Source organism: Canis aureus, chromosome 37 (assembly GCF_053574225.1).
Source record: "Canis aureus isolate CA01 chromosome 37, VMU_Caureus_v.1.0, whole genome shotgun sequence".
Classification (NCBI taxonomy): domain Eukaryota; kingdom Metazoa; phylum Chordata; class Mammalia; order Carnivora; family Canidae; genus Canis; species Canis aureus.
In genome coordinates, this window is record NC_135647.1 from 11,803,249 (window position 1) to 11,826,853 (window position 23,605).

Genomic DNA, 23,605 nt, shown 5'->3' on the forward strand with positions numbered 1-23,605 from the left:
TTTATAGATAGAAACTTTAAAACAACTAAATTTTACCTAAACATAGTGACTAGAAATGATTAACTTCTTCATTTTCCTGAGGGGTTTTTACATTTCATTGATGAATGCAAAGGCTGTTCATATTCAGACTTTGAGCAGATTGATCACTCTTGTATTTGCTAGTCAATACTTTATTACGTGTATTTATGTTTATGGTTTTTCTGTTGCAAGAAAATTGATTTTGGATTTAAGTCTTTGAATTCTCTTTGATTTTTAATTTTATACTGTTTTTTCTCTACTCCCCTCCTATTGGCATGCAGATCAATATTAAAATACATGATTTTCTTACATATGGCACCAAAAGCATAAGAAACAAAAGAAAAAATAGATAAATTGGACTTTATCAAAATTAAAAACCTCTGTCTTTCATAGAACCCATCAAGAAAGTGAAACAGCAATCCACAGAATAGGAGAAAATATTTGCAAATCATTTACCTGCTGAGGGACTTGAATCTAAAATATATAAAGAACTTCTATAACTCAACAATAGAAAGACAACCCAATGAAGAATAGGCAAAGGATTTGAATAGATATTTCTCTAAAGAAGATATAAATAGCCAATAGTCAGATGAAAAGATGTTCACCATTTGTGGATGCTAATCAAGACCACAATTGAGATACCACTTCACACCCACTAGCATGGCAGTGATCAAAAAGACAGAAATAACAAGCATTGTTGAGGACGGGGAGAAATAGAGCCTTTTGCACACTGCTGGTAGGAATGTAAAATGGTGCAGCTGCTGTGGAAAACAGTTTGATAGTTTCTTAAAAAATTAAACATAGACCATGTGACCTGGCAGTTTCACACCAAGAGTATTGAAAACTTATGTCCACATAGAAACTTATGCACAAATGTGTACAGCAGTTTATCCATAGAGCAGAATTATTCACAATGGCCAAAAAAGCGGAAACAACACAAATATTCATCTACCAATGAGCATATATTTTAGCGGCGGAAAGGAACAGAGTGCTGGGACATACTGTTCTCCATGTAGATGAAACCTAAAAACCAACACAAAGGTTATGTACTACATGATTCCTTTTACGTGAAATGTCCAGAATAGGCAAGTCCCTAGAGACAGATTAGTGGTTGCCAAGGATTGAGAGGGGAATGGGTATGGGTTTCTGTTTGGGGTGATGGAAATGATTTGGAATTAGATAGTAGCGATAGTTGTCCAACTCTGTGAGTGTACTAAAAACTGCTGAATTGTACACTTTAAAAGGGTGTGAATTACCTCAATATAGCTGTTATAAAAATATATAGTTTAAGTATATGTTATATGTGCTTCTGAAGTTAATAATATGTTCATTCTCCTGAGCTGCATTTATGATGACAAAGTCACCTATGCCTACATTTTACTTTTTCTTTTTTAGCTCTTTACTGGATTTCTTTTTATGGTTGCTAAATCTAGAGATATTTTTTCTTGTTTGTAATGGAAAGTACTTAATTTGATACCAATTTCCTGCTTGGTTTTGTTGAGTGAAGAGCATAAGTGAACATGAAAGAAGGTATATAGTAAAAATCGGTGGTGTACTGTTTACATTTTATCTCTTAAATCTAGTGATTTAGTTGAATGAACTTCATTGAAAGATTTATATTAGATGTGTAGACTTTCACGTATGGTAGTTTTTTGAGACAGGATGCCTTGTGGGGCTTGACATGAAAATTTACAACCATAGGAAGATGTCCATAGTATGTCCATTCATTGCCTTGAAAAACTGTTTTTACTTTTTGGAACTAATAGCAAGTGGAGGAAAGACCGTTTTAAATACCAGATCTCTATATTATAATTTTTTTAATTGTTAAAAATTGTGATAAAATACCGATAACATGAAATTTACCATCTTAACCATTTTTAAGTGCAATTTAGTAGTGTTAAATACATTCACGTTGTTATGCATTCAATCTCCAAAACTTTTCATCTTGCAAAAATGAAACTCTGTACCTATTAACAACTTCTTCCCTACCTCTGGTGAACATCATTTCATTTTCTCTTTCTGTGAATTTGATTAGTCTAGGTGCCGCATATAAGTGAACTCAGATAATATTTGTCTTTTTGTGACTGGCTTGTTTCACTTAGCATACTTTTTTAAATTCTAATATAAACTTTTCTGTCCAAGCATATGTCAGAATTTTCTTTTTAAGGCTGATGAATGTTCCATTATAACTATCTACCACATTTTCCTTATCCTTTCATCTATCAGTGAATGCTTAGGTTGCTTCCACCTTTTGGCTTTTGTGAGTGATGCTACTATGAACATGAGTGTGCAAATCTCTCTTCAGGACTCTCCTTTCAAATTTTTTGGATATGTACTCAGAATTGCTGGATGATATGATCATTATATTTTTAATTTTTTGAAGAACCCCTGTAGTATTTTACAGAGCAGCCACACCATTTTACATTCCCACCAACAGTGCGTGGCAATTCCCATTTATCCATATCCTCACCAAAAGGATTTTTTTTTTTTAATAGCCATTCTAACTGATTTGAAGTAGTATCTCATTGTGGTTTTGATTTGTATTTCCTTCATTACTGATGGTGGTGAGCATCTTTGCATTTACTTTTATATATCTTTTTTAGAAAGAAGTCCTTTGCCCATTTTTGGATAGGGTAATTTTTTGTTGTTGTTGACTATCCTTTCCCCATTGCATGGTCTTGGCACCCTTGTTGAAAATTATTTGACCATGTATGTGAGTATTTATTCTTGGGCTATTTCATTGGTCCATATATCTGCTTTTATTACAATAGCACACTGTTTTGATTATGATAGCTTTTTAGTAAGTTTTAAAATCAGAAAGTCTGAGTCCTCCAACTTTGTTTTTATCAGGGTGGTTTTGGCTATTCAGGGTCTCTTGAGATTTCCATATGAATTTTAGGATGGATTTTTCTTCTACAAAAAATGCCATTGGAATTTTGCCTAATTGCTCTGGCTAGATCTTCTAGTACTGTGTTGAATAGAATTAGCAAAAGCAGGCATCTTTGTCTTGTTTCTGATTCTTAGAGAAGTATGATGTTGGCTGTGGGTTTTTCATATGTAGTTTTTATTATGTTGACATCATTTCCTTTTTTTAAAAAAAGATTTTATTTATTCATGAGAGACACACAGAGAGAGAGAGGCAGAGGCATAGGCAGAGGGAGAAGCAGGCTCCAAGCAGGGAGCCTGATGTGGGACTCAATCCCAGGACCTCGGGATCACGCCCTGGGCCGAAGGCAGGTGCTAAACCACTGAGCCACCCAGGCATCCCAACATAATTTCCTTTTATTCCTTGTTTTTTGAATTTTTATCATAAGAGTGTGTTGACTTTTGTTATGCTTTTTCAGCATCATTTGAAATTATATTTTTCCCCTTCATTTTGTTAATGTGGCATATTACATTGATTGGTTTTCATATCTAAAACCAATATTGAATTGTAGGAAAAAAATCCCAATAGGTCATGGTATATAATCCTTTCAATATGCTGCTGAATTCAGTTTGCTAGTATTTTATTGAGGATATTTACATGAGTGTTCATAAAGGATATTGATTTGTAGTTTCTTGTAGTGTCTTTGGCTTATGTATCAGGGCAGTGCTGGCCTAGAATGAATTAGGGAGTATTCCTTCCTCTTCAGTTTTTTGGAAGAGTTTGAGATGGTTGTTGTTGTTGTTGTTGTTTAATGTTTGGCAGAATCCATCAGTGAAGCCATCAGGATCCAGGCTTTTCTTTTGGGGAGGTTTTTTGTTTGTTTTTTTTAAAGATTTTTATTCATTCATGAGAGACACAGGGAGGGGGAGAGAGAGAGAGAGAGAGAGAGAGAGGCAGAGACACAGGCTCCATGCAGGGAGCCTGACATGGGACTCGATCCCGGGTCTCAGGATCACGCCCTGGGCCAAAGGCGGTGCTAAACTGCTGAGCCACCTGGGCTGCCCCAGGGAGGTTTTGAGGGTTTTTTTTTTTTTTTTTTAATGTTTTACCAGTTTTATCGAGATATAATTGAGATATGTCATGGTATAAGTTTAAAATGTACTGTATAGTTGCTTGATTTACATGTGTTGTGAAATTATCACAATAAGCTAAATTAGCATCTATCATCTCCTAGAGATAAAACAGAGCAAAAACAAATATTTCTTCCTGTGATGATAATTCTTAACAGCTTTCATGTATGTCATACAGCAATGTTACTATAGTCATCATGTTGTACAATACATTCCAAGTACTGATCTGGGAGTTTATACCTTTTCACCACCTTCCTCTAGCACCCTCTCCCTCTACTCTTTACCTTTGATGACCACAAATCTGATCTCTTTTTCTGAGTTTGGATATTTTTTTTTTATTCCACATAAAAGTGAGATCACACAGTATTTATCTTTCTCTTTCTGATGTATTTCACCTAGCATAATACCCTTAGAGTCCATCCATATTGTCACAAATGGCAAGATTTCCTCATTATTTATGGTTGAATAATATTCCATTGTGTATGTTATATATCTATACACCATTCATTCATTAGTGGATACCTAGGTGGTTTCCATGTCTTGACTATTGTAAATAATGCTGCTATAAACATCAGGGTGCAGATATCTTTTTGAGTTAGTATTTTTTTTTCTGTTGAATAAATACCTAGAAGTGGGATTGCTGGATTCTCCACTCTGTTTTCCATAGTGGCTATACCTGTTTATAGTCCCACCAGCAGTGCACTGAGGATTCCTTTTTCTCAACTCACCAGCCTTTGTTATATCTTTTTGATGATTGCCAATCTAACAAGTTGGAGGTGGTCGTTCATTGTAGTTTTGATTTGTATTTCCATGATAATTAGTGATGTTGAGCATTTTTTCATATACCTGTTAGCCATTCACGTATCTTTGGGAAAATATCTAGTGAGGTATCTTTCACATTTTAAAAATTGGATTATTTGGGAGTTTTTTTGGTATTGAGGTATATATGTTCCCTATGTATTTTGGATATTAACCTTTTGTCAGATAAATGGTTTGCAAATATTTTTTCCCATTCTGTAGGCTGTTTGTTCATTTTGCTATTTCTTTTGTGCTACAGAAGCTTTTTAATTTGATGTAGTCCTACTACTTTTTGTTGCTTTTTCTTTAGGTGTCATATCCAAAAAATCATTGCCAAGATCCATGTCATGGAACTTTTTATCTATGTTTTCTTCTAGGAGTTTCATTGTTTCAGGTCTTACATTTAAGTCTTAATCCATTTGGACTTAATTTTTGTGAGAGGTGTAAGAAAGGGGTATAGTTCCATTATTTTGCATGTGAATATCCCTTTTCCCAGGACCTTTTATTGAAGAGATTATCTTTTCCATTGAGTATTCTTGACTCCCTTATCAAATATTAGTTGACCACATATGCTTGGGGTTATTTCTGGACTTTCTGTTCTGTTTCATTGATCTATTTGCTTTTATGCCAGTCCCATACTGTTCTGATTATTGTATCTCTATAGTGTAGCATGAGATCAGGAAATGTGATGCTTCACTCTTTGTTCTTGTTTCTTAGGATTACTTTGGCTATTTGTGGGCTATTTGTGGGTCTCTGGATGGCTATTTATACTTCTGTTAAAAAAAAAAAGCCTCTGGAATCTTGATAGGGATTGTGTTGAATCTATGGATAGTTTTTGGTAGTATTGACATTTTAACAATATTCTTCTAGTCCATGAACGTGGGATACCTTTCCATTTATTTTCTTCTTTGATTTCTTATATCATTGTCTTACAGCTTTCAGAGTAGAGATCTTTCCCCTTCTTGATTAAAGTGATTCCCGACTATCTTACTGTTTTTGATGCTATTGTAAATGGGATCGTTTTGTTTTTTGGATAATTTATTGTTACTTTATAGAAATGTTACTGATTTTTGTATGTTAATTTTGTATCCTGCAACTTTATTGCTTTTGATTAGTTCCAACGGTTTTTTTTTTTTTTTTTTTGGCAGAGGCTTTAGGATTTTCTATGTATAAAATTATGTCATCTGTAAGTAAAGACAATTCTACTTCTTCCTTTCCATTTCTGATGCCTTTTATTTCATTTTCTTGTCTAATTGTGCTGGCAAGGACTTCTGGTACTATATTGAATAGGAGTGGTCAGATTGGACACCAGGAAAACTTTCAGCCTTTCCCCATTGAGTATGGTGTTAGCTGTAAGTTTATATAGTAAGGCTTTTATTATGCTGAGTTATGTTCCATTTGTACCTAATTTGTTAAGATTTTTTTATCATGAGCAGATGTTGAATTTTGTCAGATGGCTTTTCTGCATCTATGGAGATGATCATATGTTTTTTTTGTCTTTCTATTAATGTGGTGTATCACATTGATTTGCAGGTGTTGAACCTGCAAATCCTTTCATCCCAGATATAAAGCCCACTTGATCATGGTGAATCATTCTTTTAATGTGCTGAATTCAACTTGCTAGTATTTTATTGAGAGTTTATGTATCCATATGCATCAGGAATATTGACCTTTAGTTTTCTTTTCTGATACTGTCCTTTTCTGGCTTTGATTTTTAGGGTACTGCTAGCCTCCTAAAATGAGTTTGGGAGTATTCCTTTCCCTTCAATTTTTTGAAAGAGTTTGAGAAGGATTGGTGTTACAATTCTTCTTGAAATGTTTAGTAAAATTCACCAGTGAAGCCATCTCATCCTGGGCTTTCCTTCATTGGGAGATTTTTTTATTGTTGATTCAATCTCCTTACTAGTAATTGCTATTCAGATTTTTCTGTTTCTTCCTAATTCCATTTTGGTAGTCTAAATGTTTCTAAGAATTTTTCCATTTCTTCTAGTTGTCCAGTTTGTTGGTGTATAGTTGTTATGGTAGCCTTTTATGGCCTTTTGTATTTTTTGTGGTGTCAATTATAATGTCTCCTTTTTCATTTACAATTTTCTGATTTGGGTCCTCTTTTTTTCTGTGATTAGTCTAGCTAAAGTTTTGTCAATCATGTTTATCTTCAAAGAATCAACTCTTAGTTTGGTTAATCTTTTCTGTTGTTTTCCTATTCTCTGTTTCATTTATTTCTTCTCCAATCTTTAGTATTTCCTTTCTTCTGCTAACTTTGACCTCAGGTTTTCTTTTTCTAGTTTTGTAAAGGTTGTTTATTTTGGATCTTTATTCTTAATGTAGGCATTTTTTTGAACTTCCTTTTTAAAACTGTATTCTAAAAGTTTTGGTATGTTGTATTTCCATTTTCATTTGTATCAAGATACATTTTTTTCCTGTTTATTTATTTTTATTTTTATTTTTACTTTTTTAAATTTCCTGTTTAATTTCTTCTTTGATTCACTGATTGTTCAGAAGTGAGATTTCAAAAACTGCTCCGTAACCTACAGACTTCATTCAGATTTCATCAGCTTTCCCACTAATGCCTTTATTTCCTGGGACCAGAATTCAGTGCAAAATCATAGGTTATATTTAGCCACTGTACTGCCTTCATCTCCATTAATCTAGAACAGTTCCTGAGTCTTTGTTTTTCATAACCTCAACACTTTTGAAGAGTACTATTATCTTGCAAAATGCCCCTCAGTTTGGATTTATGTGCTATTTTTTCATGATTAAATTCAAGTCAGTGTTTTTTTCCCCCAAGAATACCAGAAGGGCAATATTGTGTCCTTCTCAGACACATATTTATATGTTTCATTACTGTGGATCACGTGGAGGGAAGTGTCTGCTGCATTTCTACACTGTTATACTGTCTCCCCTTTTAATTTATGGGTATCTTGTGGGAAGATACTTCCAAACTGTGTAATAAATATGCTGTTTCTCTTCATCATTTCTCTCACTAATTTTAGCAACCATTAGAATTCTTGCCTGAAACAATTATTGTTGTGCTTACCAAGTGGTGATTTTTTATGTTTGTCATTTTTTTTTTTTTTTGCAATAATTAATTGGAATTCTACTACAGGAGAATTTCTCCTCTCCCTCCATTTGTTTGTTCAGTTGTTTATTTAAATCGCTGTGAGCTTGTGGATGTTTGTTTTATCCCGAGTTATAACCCTGTCACTACCATTATTTGTTGCTCAGATTGTCCCAGGTTGAGCCACTGGGAACCCCTTCAGGTTTCTTCTGTGTCCTTGCGATGTGTCCCCATTATATTTGAGTTGTCTTTCTCTTAAGGCACCAGAGGATGTTCCAAGTTAATCTTTAGATGGTATTTTTTTTAATGTGTGGTTTGCATTTTGAATTATTTTTGCATATTTTAGGTATGAAGATACATGGGCTGCACTTCACAGAAGAGCCAAGGAATGTGCAAGTGCTGGAGAGGTAAAGAATTAGCTCATCGTAAACTTGTGGGAAGAATATCTTTTTGTGATGTTAAATGTTAGTATTTTGTTTTGTTTAGATTTTTATTTATTTGAGAGAGAGAGAGATGAGCAGGGGGGAAGGACAGAGGGAGAAGCATACTCCCCGCTGAGCAGGGCATCCAGTGCAAGGCTCCATCCCAGGATCCTGGTATCATGACCTGAGCTGAAGGCAGTGGCTCTACCAATTGAGCCACCCAGGTGCTCCAAATGCTGTTTTGTAAGGAATTACATTTGGGATTACATTAAAATGTTTTAAAGGATATCTGAAATTTAATTTAGTAGTTGATTATAAAACTCCCTAAATTACATTTTGGTAATTTCTCTAAACTAAGCCTAAGTTTAGTTAGGCTAAGAGACTTTGTGACTTTTATTCTCAAGTCATAAGTAAATATTTGGTTCATCTAGGTATAATGTTTTGAATTTGCATCTGTTCCCTAAAGTCATTAATTTGCTTAACAAATAAATGTAAATGTTTCAGATGTCATCATCACCTCTCTTAGAAGAACAAATTATTTTCTAGCACTACATAAAGAGTGCATAATGAATAAAAGTGACCGGTAATTAAAAGTAGTTGGTACATGTACTGAAAGCTTTATTAGCTAAGATCAAATACTCTGTGCTATTGATGTCAATCAAACTTCTTTCTGAAAACATTTCTGTGATTCTGACTTTTAATTAATTTAGACTGACTTTAGTTATCACTTACCTAAATTAGTGAAGCTGTAGCAGTTACACAGAGGAGAGTAGTACATGTGATGAAAGTTAGACATTAGTGTTTCTCTTAGAAGTTACTGAAAAGGGGGAATGTAAGTTTCTGATTGTAAGGCAGATCAGGTACTTTGAAAAGCCTTGTAGCTACAGAACAGTTAAATGCTGGATAGATTTTTTAAAAATTATTTAATGCATTGGGTTCACAAAAACTAAGGGAGACCCTAAAGGGGGGAAAAAAGGAAGAAGAAGGAGAAGGAGGAGGAGGAGGAGGAGAAAGAGGAGAAGGAGAAAGAAGGAGAAAGAAGGAGAAAGAAGGAGAAAGAAGGAGAAAGAAGGAAGAAGAAGAAGAAGAAGAAGAAGAAGAAGAAGAAGAAGAAGAAAGAAGAAGAAAGAAGAAGAAAGAAGAAGAAAGAAGAAGAAAAGGAAGAAAGAAGAAAGAACCCATAGAAGCTGGGGTAAAATACTAAAATAAAAGCTTTCAAGATTTATGGAGAAAGGAGACTTTGTGGGGAACTGGATCTGAGACTTCTGCACAGAGCTCTTGGATCTCTGAAGTGGCTGCATCCCTCAGTGAAAGGTTAGAGTAGAAAAGAAAAGCTACCTGTCTGCAAAAGGAGGCGACATGAAAACTTCTCTGCCTTCAGAACAGCTTAGAATAAATGCAGTCCTCTTTCTGGATTTGTTACTATCGCCTTGGCCTCCTTTCAGTGTGGGGCTCCAATTTCTACTTCCTGCACGATCGAGGAACCACTGAAGTAAAAGTGAAAGGATCACGGGTGACTGTTCCTTGACACCCAACAGAAACAAACACAGCTTCTACATGGAGGGAACCGGATAAACCTAGGCCCCTTAGTGTTTCTGCAGACTAAGGATGTGAGATATTGCAGACTATTAAATAGGTATATGAAAAGTTTTTGAAAGCTTTTATAGAGATAAAAGATGGAAAAATGAGTAAGGAATAAGACTTTGTCAAACACGACTTTAGAAAGTCACATTAAAAACCCAAAGGGTGTGCTTCAATAGCACTTACATACAAACGAAGAAAGAATATAGTGTTGTAGAAGTCACTTAGAAGGGATCTCTGAGGTAAGAAAGTGGAAAATATGAAAGATGAGTTAGTAGAGAGTATTACAGAAGATCCTGAGGTTGAACCAAATGAAATTACCAGTATTAGACTAATTTTGATCTGGAAAGTTAGAGTTTCATATGGATCAACTTAACTAATAAACATTATGGGGGCACCTGAGTGGCTCAGTTTGTTAAGCATCTGCCTTTGGCGCAGGTCATCATCTTCAGATCCTGGGATCAAGCCTCTGCTGAGCGGGGAGCCTCCTTCTCCCTCTCTCTGATCCTTCTCCCCACTTAGGACTGTCCTTGTGCATGCTCTCTCTGTCTCAAATAAATAAATAAAATCTTTAAAAAAAGAAACATTCTAGAAAATGAGGGAAAGACAATGTAGGAGAAGATACATATGAAAGACAAAAATTATAAGGAAAAAAAACAATAAATCCATAATCAAAATGGGAGAGTTTTAATATATTCCTCTTAATTGAGAGGAAAAAAACAGATAAAATAAGTATGGATATAGGAAATTTAAATAATGTGATTAACAAAGTTGATTGGATGGACAAATGCAGACTACTCTCCCGACAAATATTGAAGCATATTTGGAACACATAAACATTGACCGTATACTGAGGCATAAAGCAATCCTCACCAAGTTTCATATAAATGAAGTCATACAGAATATTCTCTGATCTCACTGCAAATGAAGCTGTAAGTAAGAGAAAACAATTTTGAAAATTCCATATGTTTGGAAGTAAAAAATATTATGAGTATTTATGATTCAAAGAAGGAAAAGCATTGAAAATTTAAAATATACATATGAACTGTTGAATTTTCTCAAGTCACTTAGAGGGACTTAGAGGGACGTTTTATAGAGGAAAAAGATGGAGAGTGAGCTAATCTAACAAGTATTTGGAAAGAGAACAGAATAAACCTTAAAGAATGAAAGATGATAAAGATAAGTAAATGAAATAGAATATAAAATTACAGTAGAAGCTAAACAAAGTGAAGTATTCTGGGTTTTTAAAGTTTTATTTATTTTTTAGTAATCTCTATGCCTACCATGGGGCTTGAACTCACACTCCAAGATCAAGAGTTACATGCTCTCCCAACAGCGCCAGCACTTTGGGGGCACTAAAGTGCCCCCAAAGTGAAAAGGTCTTAGAGAAGACTAATACAGTAGCTAAGTCTCTGGTGATATTGATCACGAAACAATTTTAAGAATTGAAGAGAATAAAAAAAGGGAATATAACCAGTTATTGCAGAGATTGAGAAGCTTAAGAGTTTATAAACAATTCTGACAAACTTGAAAAGTTAGATGAAATGCAAAAATCCTAGAAATTTTTCCCAAAATCAATTTTAGAAGCAGTTCTAATCCTAAGTAGTATTAAGATCATTAAATAAATTGTGTTAGTGATTAAAAATTCTGCTAAGGAAGCAATGACCCGCAGAGTTAGATTACTATTAAACTTCTGGAATCTACCATTTCAGTGTTAGACAAATTCTGGCAGTAAGTGAAAAAAGTGGAAACTATGACGAGCTTATTTTATGAGATTAGGGGAGCTTTGATACTGAAACCCAACAAGGGAAGTATGAGAAAGTGACATTGAAGTCTAGTCTCATTCATGAATATAAATATAGAAATTATAAACAAAATAAAATCATCATCTCTCACTTAACTTCAGTTTCTGGAAATCAGATGTTCTATGCAAAAACTCGATCAAGGGGCCTGTTTCCCATATTCGAAATTGGAAAAGTTATGTGTTACATGTCAACCCCAAACCTTCAACCAGCTTGCTTAAATATATTTAAAACCAGCAAAATGTTTACACATGGAATATGTGGCCTTATGGCCACAATCGCATTAGAAAACGCAAACTGGCATTATGCAGGTGTTGAGGTAAGATCTCTCTCCAACAGTTCTCCTCCTGGGGCTGTCTCTAGAGCGTTGCATCTGAGGCTTTCCTCTGATAATGCTGGTGTGGCACATATTTCCTCTGATAATGCTGGCATGGTACTTATTACATAGTAAATAGATGAGGCTACTTGAAGTCAGAGGCTGGGGGAGGTCTGATTACCCCAAGTCCTATTGAGCCATTCTGAGATGAGCGCGGTACCTCAGATGCACCTGTAACTCGTGAAACTTACACGTGTGCACCAGGAGATTTGTCCCAGAATGTTTGAGCAGGCTTTTTGAAACTTTAGGCAGTCACACAGTCCATCTACAGAATAAATTCATAAAATCAGATACCATACAGCAGTGAAAATTACTGAACTGCATCTATGTGAATCAGCATCGATGAGTCCCACAGTGTTCAGTAAAGACCGTATCCTGTAGAGGAGCTTTCACAAATAATTCTTTTGTTTGTAAGAAGTATTCTATAATATATAGGAGAATTTCCTGTAAGATATGTTGTTGGATTTATGCTACTTGGGGAGCTTAAATTTATTCATAGAGTTATTTTAAGACCCACATCTGATCAGAAGTGCCTCTGTTGTTTTCTAGAAATACAGTACTCAACTTTAAAAATGAAAATTTAGGTATACCTGGGTGGCACAGTTCATTAAGTGTCCGACTCTTGGTTTTGGCTCAGGTTGTGATCTCAGGGTCCTGATGTCCCCCCCTGCCTTGGGCTCCACACACAGCATGAAATCTACTTAAGACTCTCTCCTCCTTCTGCCCCTCTCCCCTGCACACATGTGGTGGCTTGAGCATGCTCATGCACTTGCTTACACTCTCTTTCTCTCACAAATCTTATCTTTTGTTTTTATTTTTTAATTTAAATTCAATTAACATATAGTGTATTGTTAGTTTTAGAGGTAGAGTGAAGCGATTCATCAGCTGATTCATCAGGTGTATATAACACCCAGTGCTCATTACATCATGTGCCCTCATTGCCCATACCCAATTACCCCATCCCCCCAACACCTCCAGTGACCCTCGGTTTGTTTCCTATGATTAAGAGTCTCTAATGGTTTGTCTCCTTCTCTCTGATTTCTTTGTATTTTTTCCTCCCTTCTCCTCTGCTCCTGTATTTTGTTTCCTAAACTCCACATATGAGTGAAATTGTGTGAAAATTGTCTTTCTCTGATTTATTTCACTTAGTATGATACCCTCTAGTTCTATCCACCTCGTTGTAAATGGCAAGATTTCTTTTTTTTTTTGATGGCTGAATAATATTCCATTTGTGTGTGTGTATCACATCTTCTTTTTCCATTCATTTATCAGTGGACATCTGGGCTCTTTCCATAGTTTGGCTATTGTGGACATTGCTGCTATAAACATTGGGGTGCAGGTGCCCCTTTGGATCACTACATTTGTATCTATGGGGTAAATACCTAGTAGTGCAATTACTGGATCATAGGGTAGCTCTATTTTTGAGGAACCCCCATATTGTTTTACAGAGTGACTGTACCAGCTTGCATTCCTACCAACAATGTAAGAGGGTTCCCCTTTCTCCATATCCTTTCTGATAGCTGTCGTTTCCTGACTTGTTAATTTTAGCCATTCTGACCAGCGTGAGGTGGTATCTCATTATGGTTTTGATTTGATTTCTCTGATACCGAGTGATGAGCATCTTTTCATGTGTCTGTTTGCCATGTGTGGGCCTTTGGAGAAATGTCTGTTTATGTCTTCTGCCCATTTCTTGATTGGATTATTCTTTGGGTGTCGAGTTTGATAAGTTCTTTATAGATTTTGGATACTAGCCCTTTATCTGATATATCATTTACAAATATCTTCTCCTGTTCTGTTGGTTGTCTTTTGGTTTTATCAACTGTTTCCTTTGCTGTGCAGAAACTTTTTATCTTGATGAAGTCCCAGTAATTCATTCTTGCCTTTGTTTTCTTTTTGGAGATGTGTTTGGCAAGAAGTTACTGCAGCCGAGGTCACAGAGGCTGCTGCCTGTGTTCTCCTCTAGGATTTTGATGGATTCCTGTCTCAACGTGTAGGTCTTTCATCCATTTTGAGTTTATCTTTGTGTATGATGTAAGAAAATAGTCCAATTTCATTCTTCTGTATGTGGCTGTCCCATTTTCCCAACACCATTTGTTGAAAAGATTATCTTTTTTTCCATTGGATTTCTTTCCTATTTTGTCGATGATTAGTTGGCATAAGGTTGAGCGTCCATTTCTGGGTTCTGTATTCTGATCCATTGATCTGTGTGTCATCAAGTACCATACTGTCTTAATGATCACCGCTTTATAATAGAGCTTGAAGTCTGGCATTGTGATGCCACCAGCTTTGGTTTTCTTTTTCAGTATTCCTTTGGTTATTTGGGGTCTTTTCTGGTACACATTTTAGGGTTATTTGTTCCAGTTCTGTGAAAAATGTTGATGGTATTTTGATAGGGATTGCATTAAATGTATAGATTGCTCTAGGTAACGTGGACATTTTAGTAATTTGTTCTTCCAATCCATGAATGTGGAACATTTTTTTCATTTTGTGTCTTTCTCAATTTCTTTCATGAGTGTTCTGTAATTTTCAGAGATCCTTTGCCTCTTTGGTTAGGTTTATCCCTAGGTATCTTATGGTTGTTGGTGTAATTGTAAGTGGGTTTGATTCCTTAATTTCTCTTTTTTTCTTTCTCATTGTTAGTATGTAGAAATGCAATTGATTTCACATTCTGCCACTTTGGTGAATTCCTGTATGAGTTTTAGCAATTTGAGGGTGGAATCTTTTGGGTTTTCCACTTAGAATATCATGTCATCTGGGAAGAGTGAGTGTTTGACTACTTTGCTGATTTGGATGCCTTTTATTTCTTTTTGTTGTCTGATTGCTGAGGCTTGGACTTGTAGTACAGTGTCGAACAACAGTGGTGGTGAGAGTGGACATTCCTGTCATGTTCCTGACCTTAGGGGAAAAGCTCTGTTTTTTTCCCTGTTGAAAATGATTATTTGCTGTGGGTTTTTCATATATGGCTTTCATGATATTGAGGTATGTTCCCTCTATCCCTACACTATGGAGAGTTTTAATCAAGAAAGGATGCTATGCTTTGTCCAGTGCTTTTTCTGGATCTATTGAGAGGATCATATGGTTCTTGTCTTTTCTTTTATTAACGTAGTGAATCACATTGGTTGATTTGCGGATGTTGAACCACCCTTGCAACCCAGGGATAAATTCCACTTGGTTGTGGTGAATAATCCTTTTAATATGCTATTGGATTCTATTGGCTAGTATCTTTAGAATTTTTGCATCCATATTCACCAAGGATTTTGGTTGTAATTCTCCTTTTTGGTGGGGAGGTCTTTGCCTGGTTTGGGGATCAAGATAATGCTGGCCTCATAGAGTTTGGAAGTTTTCCTTCCATTTTTTAAAACAACTTCAGAAGAATAGGTATTAATTCTTTTTTAAATGTTTGGTAGAGCTCCTTTGGGAAGCCATCTGCCTGGACTCTTGTTTGTTGGGAGATTTTTGATTACTGTTTCAATTTCCTTGCTGGTTATGGATCTGTTTTTTTCTATTTCTATTTTAGTTTTGGTAGTTTATATATTTCTAGGAATGCATCCATTTCTTCCAGAGTCTCACAAATCTTTAAAAAAATGAAAATTTATTTTAAAGTGTTCTGATGTATTGTTGAGATGTACATAAATATTTAAAATGTATGTCTTTAATATACATAGTGTTAAACCTGTGGTGAATTAATTTTGTCAGACTGTGCTCGTGTGTCTTTGGTGGCCTTTAACCAAACAACCTGCCAGGGCAAATATAATTAAGAACCTTTCGTTCTTTTTGACAAATTATTTTATACTCATCTACTTTAAAGCTAAGTCTTACTACCTAGTCTTAAAATTCAGATGGTATTTTAGAAAATGAACAATTGTGATCAATAGTAACTTTTAAGCTTTTTCTACAATTTTTTTTAATAAGTTCTTTGATTTTTTTTTTTCTCCTCCCTAGCAACATATAAACAAAGTTAATAATGACTTTAGGGGTTAGACTCTGAAGGCAGGTTTTTTGTTTTGTTTTTAAGATTTTATTTATTCATGAGAGACACAGAGAGAGAGAGGCAGAGACACAGGCAGAGGGAGAAACAGGCTCCATCCCGGGAGCCTGACTGGGATTCGATCCCCGGTTTCCAGGATCATGCCCTGGGCCAAACCCGGCGCTAAACCGCTGAGCCACCCCGGGCTGCCCAACTGAGAACAGTTTTTAAAAGTTAGGCTTCCAGTACATTATTTGCTTTAATTACTATTATTGTGAAATATTTGCTTGCCTTCGAATTGAACTCTTAAGATTCATGGGTTAATACTTTGAAGTGTAAACTAGTTAAATGAGACATGCTTCACTGTCTTTCTGTTCCACCATTGCTCTCCTCTGGCTGTGGTAGAAAGTTCACTGAACTGTGTGTTGGAAATCCTAGTTTCTGCACTAGTAATTTGACCTTGGGCATGTACTTTATTTTGTCTGTTGTTAGTCATCTCATCTGTAAAATGCCATAACACCACTTACCCTGCTTACCAAATGAAATTGTTTGGACATCGCATGAAGTTATGTACCCTCAAAGCACTGAAGTGTTGAGTTTCATATACAGTAGGGTCCCATTATTAGCTGTCTTATAAGTCATTGGTATCCTCCTTGTGTCTTTATGCCCCTACTTCAGTGTCCACCAGAAGGAATTTTGGTCTGAAGCACTGTGGGTTTGTCTTACTGCTTAAAAATGAAATAATGGTGTTTGACCTGGCTTTATTCAGAGTTATTTATTTAGAGGCAGAAAAATTGGCCTTCTTGTGATAGATTGTTTCTTATTAAGTAAAGTTTAAATACAGTTTTTTAGAGCGTTTTCTTCTGCTAGCTTTTTATTTCTTCCTTTCATACACCCCTGTAGCACACAGTCCCTAGAACATGATCGAGGGCCTGGGCTCGAGTGTCAAATTCATGGGATCCATCTCAAGTCTGCTGTGACCCTTGGGAAAGCGACATAACTTCATTACACCATAGAGTCTTCATCTGTAGAATAGAAGTGATAAAAGTGCTTAGTTTATAAGGTTGCTCTGTGGCCTAAATGAGATAATATACATAAATTGCTTAGCACAAGGCTTGGCACATAGAAAATGCTCAAAATGTTTTTAGTAGTATTGCCTAATCATTGATAACAATTTCTGAGAATCCATTCAATCTCTCATTCTTTTAAAATGGCATTTTAGTATATTCTTATATTTTTTCTACATATGCTGCTTCTATCCTGTATTGAGAATATAATTTTCAATTTTGTGGAAGTCATGAACTAGATTGTAGTTTTAATATTTATGTTGCACTTTAGTTTTCAGTAAGAAATGGTTAAATCAAAAACTCTATTTTTCAAATTAACCTAATTAATTAGGGTAGTTAAGATTTAACAGACTATAAAAAAACATATACCAGGAAAAATATATTATCCTCAAGTCAGCCCTGTGATATAGGAATTATCTTTTCTAGAGTTTAAAAACAGAAGCTAAGAGAATTTGGGAGACCTGCTGCCAGGATATAAGCACCAAGTGGGCAAGATGTGTTTTGTTTCAGTCACCATTCCATCTCCATAGCATGAACAATGCCTGGCAGATAGGGTGGGGTGATCAGTAGAAGTTTGTACAGATGAATTTTGTTTCAAGCCTTAGTTTCCTTATTATTCATCACAGCTAGATAAATGAGCATTGCTAAGCATTCTTAAACTACTCCTAGGGATCTTTATAAAACTTGGTTGGCCATAGGCATTTTTAAGCATACAAAATTAATGAGCAGTGCAGCTTGAGTAAAGCTTGGTGTCACCTCTCCAGCTCAGTGGAGACTTGTCCAGGAGAGATGATACGGTCTTCTCTCCAGGGTGGGCTGGGAAGCAGTGGGGACAAGGTAGGGAATCCAGGTGGCTTTTAACCTCTCTATCAGAGCTTAGTTCTTTTGTTTCTGTGTTGGGAATTTCTAGATTGTAAAAATGTAGAAACCAAAGCAGTCTAGTACCACATACAAATCATTTTGCATCTGATTTTTTATATTTTTATTTCTCTAAAGTTGTCACTTTAGTGAGATGCAGTGCAAATTTGTGGTATTCAGGGGCCCCTGCGTACCTCAGTTGGTGACACATCTGACTCTTGATTTCAGCTCAGATCAGGATCTCAGGGTCCTGGGATCAAGCCCCGTGTGGGCTCTCTGCACGCAGCAGGGAGTCTGCTTGTCCCTCTGCCTGCCCCCCATTCTTGCATGTACATGTGCATTCTCTCTCACACTCTTCTCTCTCTCTCATAAATGAAATCTTTTAAAAAAAAGTCTTAAAGAATTTGTCATATTCATGTTCTAACTCCTGAAAAATCTTAATCTTGAGATGTGTAAATTGCCTTTTTCTTAACTGCAAACTCTCATTTACAGCTAACATTCAAATGCAGTTTCTTCTGTTATATAATGAACTTTGCAGTCTTTGTATTTACTGTACCACAGTGGTTATCTTTCACAATTCTTGCTTATCTTTGGTGGTGTTTTCAAAAGCTGACCTCTCCATGCTCCTTCTAAATCTTATTCTAAGGCTGTTCCCTCCCACCGTGTTAAGACCCAAACAGAATTGTCTGGGAGAATCTGGTGTCTGTCTTTTTCTTCACAGTCTGCAGTGAAAGAAGTTAGAATTCTTTAAGGCCAGTCCAGTATGCCATAGCCCTGCTATGAGGAGCCCTTTACATCTGAATTCCTTCTTTGTGAACATAAATGCTTTTCTCCTGTTTTCTGGAATCCATCACTTGCTTCAAGTCCTTCCCATACAAGTACTATTTACCTTCCTTTATGCAGTGTGTTCCTGTTTATAAATTGAATCATTTATATTCTAAATGCAGTCAGTAACTTTTCTGTTAAAAAAAATTCCTTTTGTAAAGCAAGTAATTACCTGGTAATTGTGGTTTGGGTTGTTTTTGTTTTCTTTTTGGTTGTTCATGTTGGGTTTTTGATGCATTTTTTCTAGATTTGGGTTTTCAAACACATGGTTTACTTAGAAACAGGGTATACTTAGGAGTGATTTCTAAGGTCATCTCTGAACTTTCTCCTTCCTGGGGTTAAGATGCAGAGACAAGCAGTAATTTGAGGTTTTCTGCACTGACTGTTAAGTTGGTGATTTTCTAAGAAAGAAGACAGTTCCAGTTTTCTTTAGGGGGTCCTGTTGTGGATACTCAGTAGAGGAGTTTAAAAGATAACAGTGAGTAAGTCACATTATGCTGACTGTCCTTTCCTCACGCCTGAAGTCTTTTACTTTACCCTTGCTCCTCTGTGTTGCAGCTGGTGGACAGCGAGGTGGTTATGCTTTCAGCACACTGGGAGAAGAAGAGGACAAGCCTAGTCGAGTTACAGGAGCAGCTCCAGCAGCTTCCAGGCTTATTAGCAGATTTAGAATCCATGACAGAAAATCTGAGTAAGTTTTATTTCTATCTGTACATTACTTTTAGGAATGAGAATAATTTTGGACAGGACTGGATAGAAATTGAAAGCCCTTTAAGAATACACTAAATTCTTGGTTAATATGATTTTTTGGGAAAGAGTGACTTATGGTTAATTTCATGTTCTGATTAATAGAGGATTGGACAGGAAATAGTTTTAAAGTGTAGAAATTATTTCTAAAATATACCACTAACTGTTTCAGCTCAGGAAACATAATTTGTTGATTCTTAGAGTGACTCAGGGTTATGCGTATGACATTAGATCTCATTTTAAAAGTATAAATATATAGGGGCACCTGGGTGGCTAAGTCTGTTAAGCATCCGACTCTTGTTTTCAGCCGAGGTCTTGATCTCAGGGTTGTGAGCCTACTTTAAGAAAAAAAAATAGTACAAATAAATAAAAAGGGGTTATAGTGACTTTGTTCTGGTTGTAGAATGTACTCTGGAAGTTAATTGCTTTAAAAATTAGGTTTGCTTAGAGCTTCATATCTTGAAATTGGGGTTTTTTCCCCTCCTTGAACTCTTGAGAGATGAAACAAATCCAGGTAAATGAGTGCCTGTTTGGCTAAATTTATACCTGTGGAAGTTCATATATATATATACACACATATATGTGTGTGTGTGTGTGTGTGTGTGTATATATATATATTTTAAGATTTCATTTATTTACTCATGAGAGACAGAGACAGACAGAGAGGCAGAGACACAGGCAGAAGGAGAAGCAGGCTCCATGCAGGGAGCCCGACAAGGGACTTGATCCCGGGTCTCCAGGATCATGCCCTGGACTGAAGGCGGCGCTAAACTGCTGAGCCACCTGCGCTGCCCTATTTTTGTTGTTTAATTGGATTGAATTATGCTGATATTCTTTATTTCTTGGGTTTATAGTCAAAAGATTACCTTTTATGTTTGATAGCACCACGAGAGGACAATATTGTGGCTCACTCATTTCTAAAATTTTTTTTTTTTTTTAAATTATGATAGTCACAGAGAGAGAGAGAGAGAGGTAGAGACACAGGCAGAGGGAGAAGCAGGCTCCATGCACTGGGAGCCCGATGTGGGATTCGATCCCGGGTCTCCAGGATCGCGCCCTGGGCCAAAGGCAGGCGCCAAACCGCTGCGCCACCCAGTGATCTCACTCTTTTCTGACTAAACTTAAGATCTTACTTAAGTGTAAGTGGTAAGAAATACATGGGAGATAAACTTGCTAGGCTGGTAACCTGATCCAGTCATATAGGTAAGAAGCTATGGATCCCCTATCATCTATTCTTATTTTTTAATACTACCCTTTTTAAGCAAAACAAAAATGATTTATAAAGCCAGTAATTAGTAAATCATAAAACAGTTTTTTTGTGTGTGGATGAAATGGACCTGAGAGGTATTTGGAATGCTGTTGGTGATAACAGTAGCTAACATTTAAAGCACGTCTTATATGTCAGAGACTGTCAGGTGCTTTACAAACATTATCTTTAATCCTCAAAAATTATCTTTAATCCTTTAATCCTTTAAAAGTAGCTATTATTATCCCATTTTACAGCTAAGGAAGGTAAGGCTTGGAGAGACTATGACTTGCTCAGGGTCACACAGTTAATAAGATGTGGATCCAGGATCCCAGTCTCAGTGGGGGATGAGACAGGATGACAGCTATATGCTCTTTTTTAAAAAAAAAAAATTATTTTATTATTTATTTGAAAGAGGGAGCATGCCTGAGCAGGAGGGGTAGAGGCAGATTGATACTCTGTGCTGAGCTGGGAGCCCAGTGTAGGGCTCGAACTCATGACCCTGAGATCACCACCCAAGCCAAAACCCAGTGTCAGACATTTAACCAGCTGTGCCACCCAGGCTCTCCTCGTGTATTCTTTTTTTAAAAAAAATATTTTTAAAATTTATTTTAGAGCATGAGTGGGAGGGGCAGAGGGAGAGGGAGAGGGCCTCTCAAGCAGACTCCACACTGAGTGTGGAGCCTGACACAGGCCTCCATCTTAGGACACTGAGATCATGACCTGAGCCTAAATCAAGAGTCAGACACTTAACTGACTGAGCCCTCCAGGAGCCCCTCATGAACCATATTCTTAAAGCCCTGGCTATTAAAAGCATCTTCTGGTGTTGGTATTTTGTTATTCTGAAGGGTGGGGCATGAAAAAGAGATTCTGGGAGATTCTGGATGTTAAGAGAAATGTGAAATAGCTGTGGTTGCCCTCTGCCTCACTTCCCTTTTGTGGGCATACTAATGATCTTTTCAAGCCTTTGATCGCTAACAAGAGAGCCTCTAAGACCTTTGGGATTTTCTTTTAGCCACTTTCTTTTGGCTTACCTTCCTGCATCTGTGAGTCATTTGCTTTAAATTGGTTGTCTTTTCTTTTCTTTTCTTTTCTTTTCTTTTCTTTTCTTTTCTTTTCTTTTCTTTTCTTTTCTTTTCTTTTCTTTTCTTTTCTTTTCTTTTCTTTTCTTTTTCTTTTCTTTCTTTTTTTTTTAAGATTTTATTTATTTATGAGAGAGACAGAGAGAGAGAGGAGACACAGGCAGAGGGAGAAGCAGGCTCTATGCAGGGAGCCTGACGTGGGACTCGATCCTGGGTCTCCAGAATCAGGCCCTGGGCTGAAGGTGGTGCTAAACGGCTGAGCCACCCAGGCTGCCCGGTTATGTGTTTCTTTGCAGATAGGAAAACCTCCCTTTTTTCCCTAGCTGGGAGTAAACTTTGTTGATGGGTGTTCTTTGATATCACTTTACCGATCAAATGCATTTTGCTACAATTCTAATTATTCTCATGGTTAATTCTGCTTGGGAAATGCAGTTTATATAAGTCTTTCTTAAAATAGAATATACAAAAAAAAAAAAAAAAAGGAACATACAGGCATACCTCAGATACTGTGGATTTGGTTCTAGACCACTGTAATAAAACAGGTATTGCAGTAAAGTGAGTCAAATGAATTTTTTGGTTTCCCAGTGCATATAAAAACTATGTTTACATTATACTGTAATCTATTAAGTGTGTAGTAGCATATGTCTAAAAAATAATGTATATCTTAATTAAAAATTACTTCATTGTTGGGGCACCCGAGTGGCACAGTCAGTTGGGTATTTGACTCTTGGTTTCAGCTCAGGTCAGGATCTCAGGGTCGTGGGATTGAGTCCCGAGTCAGGCTCCACTCTCGGTATGGAGTCTACATGAGATTTTCTCTCCCATTCCCTCTGCCCTTCCTTCTAGTACTCTCACACTCATTATCTCTCTAAAATAAATGAATCAATCTTTAAAAAAAAAAAAAAAAAGACTTCATTGCTAAACAGTGCTGTCATCTGAGCTTCCAGGGAGTTGCAGTCTTTCTGCTGGTGGAGGGTCTTGCCTCCGTGTTGCTGGCTGCTGACGGGTCAGAGTGGTGATTGCTGAAGGTGGGGTGGCTGTGGCAAGCCCTTAAAATAAGAATGAGGTTTGCCTAATCAACTGACTGACTTTTATGGATGATTACTCTGTAGCTTGTGATGCTGTTTGATAACATTTTATCCATAGTAGTACTTCTTTCAGAATTGGAGTCAATCCTCTCAAACCCTGCTGCTGTTTGGTCAACTAAGTTTATATAATATTCTAAATTCTTCATTGTCATTCCAACAGTCTTCATGGGTCATCACCAGGAGAAGCTCCCATCTCAGGAAACCACTTTCTTTGCTCATCCATAACAAGCATCTCCTCCTGAGGTTTGATCATGAGATGGCAGCCATTCTGTCCCATCTTCAGGCTCTACTTCTAACTCTGATTTTCCAGCTGTTTGCACCACATCTGCAGTGACTTCCTCCACTAACATCTTCAATCCCTCAAAGTCATCCATGAGGGTGGGAATCAACTTCTCCCAAACTCCTGTTCACATTACTATTTTGACCTGTTCCCGTGAATCAGAAATGTTCTTAATGGAATCTAGAATGGTGAGTTCTTTCTGCAAGATTTGTAATCTGCTTTTCCCAGATGCACCAGAGGAATCAGTGTCTGTGGTAGCTATAGCCTTACGAAATGAATTTCATAAATAATAAGACTTGAAAGTTAAAATGACTGCTTGATCCATGGGCTACAAAATGGATGTTGTGTTAGCAGGCATGCAAACAGCATTCATCTCGGTGTTCTTCTCCATCAG

The 23,605-nt window shown here is 36.5% G+C and overlaps 1 protein-coding gene across 2 annotated transcripts in view; it reads left to right on the forward strand.

Moving 5' to 3' along the window:
- DTNBP1 (dystrobrevin binding protein 1) overlaps positions 1-23,605 on the forward strand; it is a 125,205-nt gene that overhangs the window by 11,272 nt on the left and 90,328 nt on the right. Inside the window, exons 4-5 of one of the 2 annotated variants that reach the window (XM_077885787.1) lie at positions 8,217-8,277; positions 19,327-19,459. In XM_077885787.1, coding sequence (XP_077741913.1) covers positions 8,217-8,277; positions 19,327-19,459 — 194 coding nt within the window. The remainder of the gene's footprint in view (positions 1-8,216; positions 8,278-19,326; positions 19,460-23,605) is intronic. The other variant, XM_077885788.1, reaches the window with a different exon arrangement.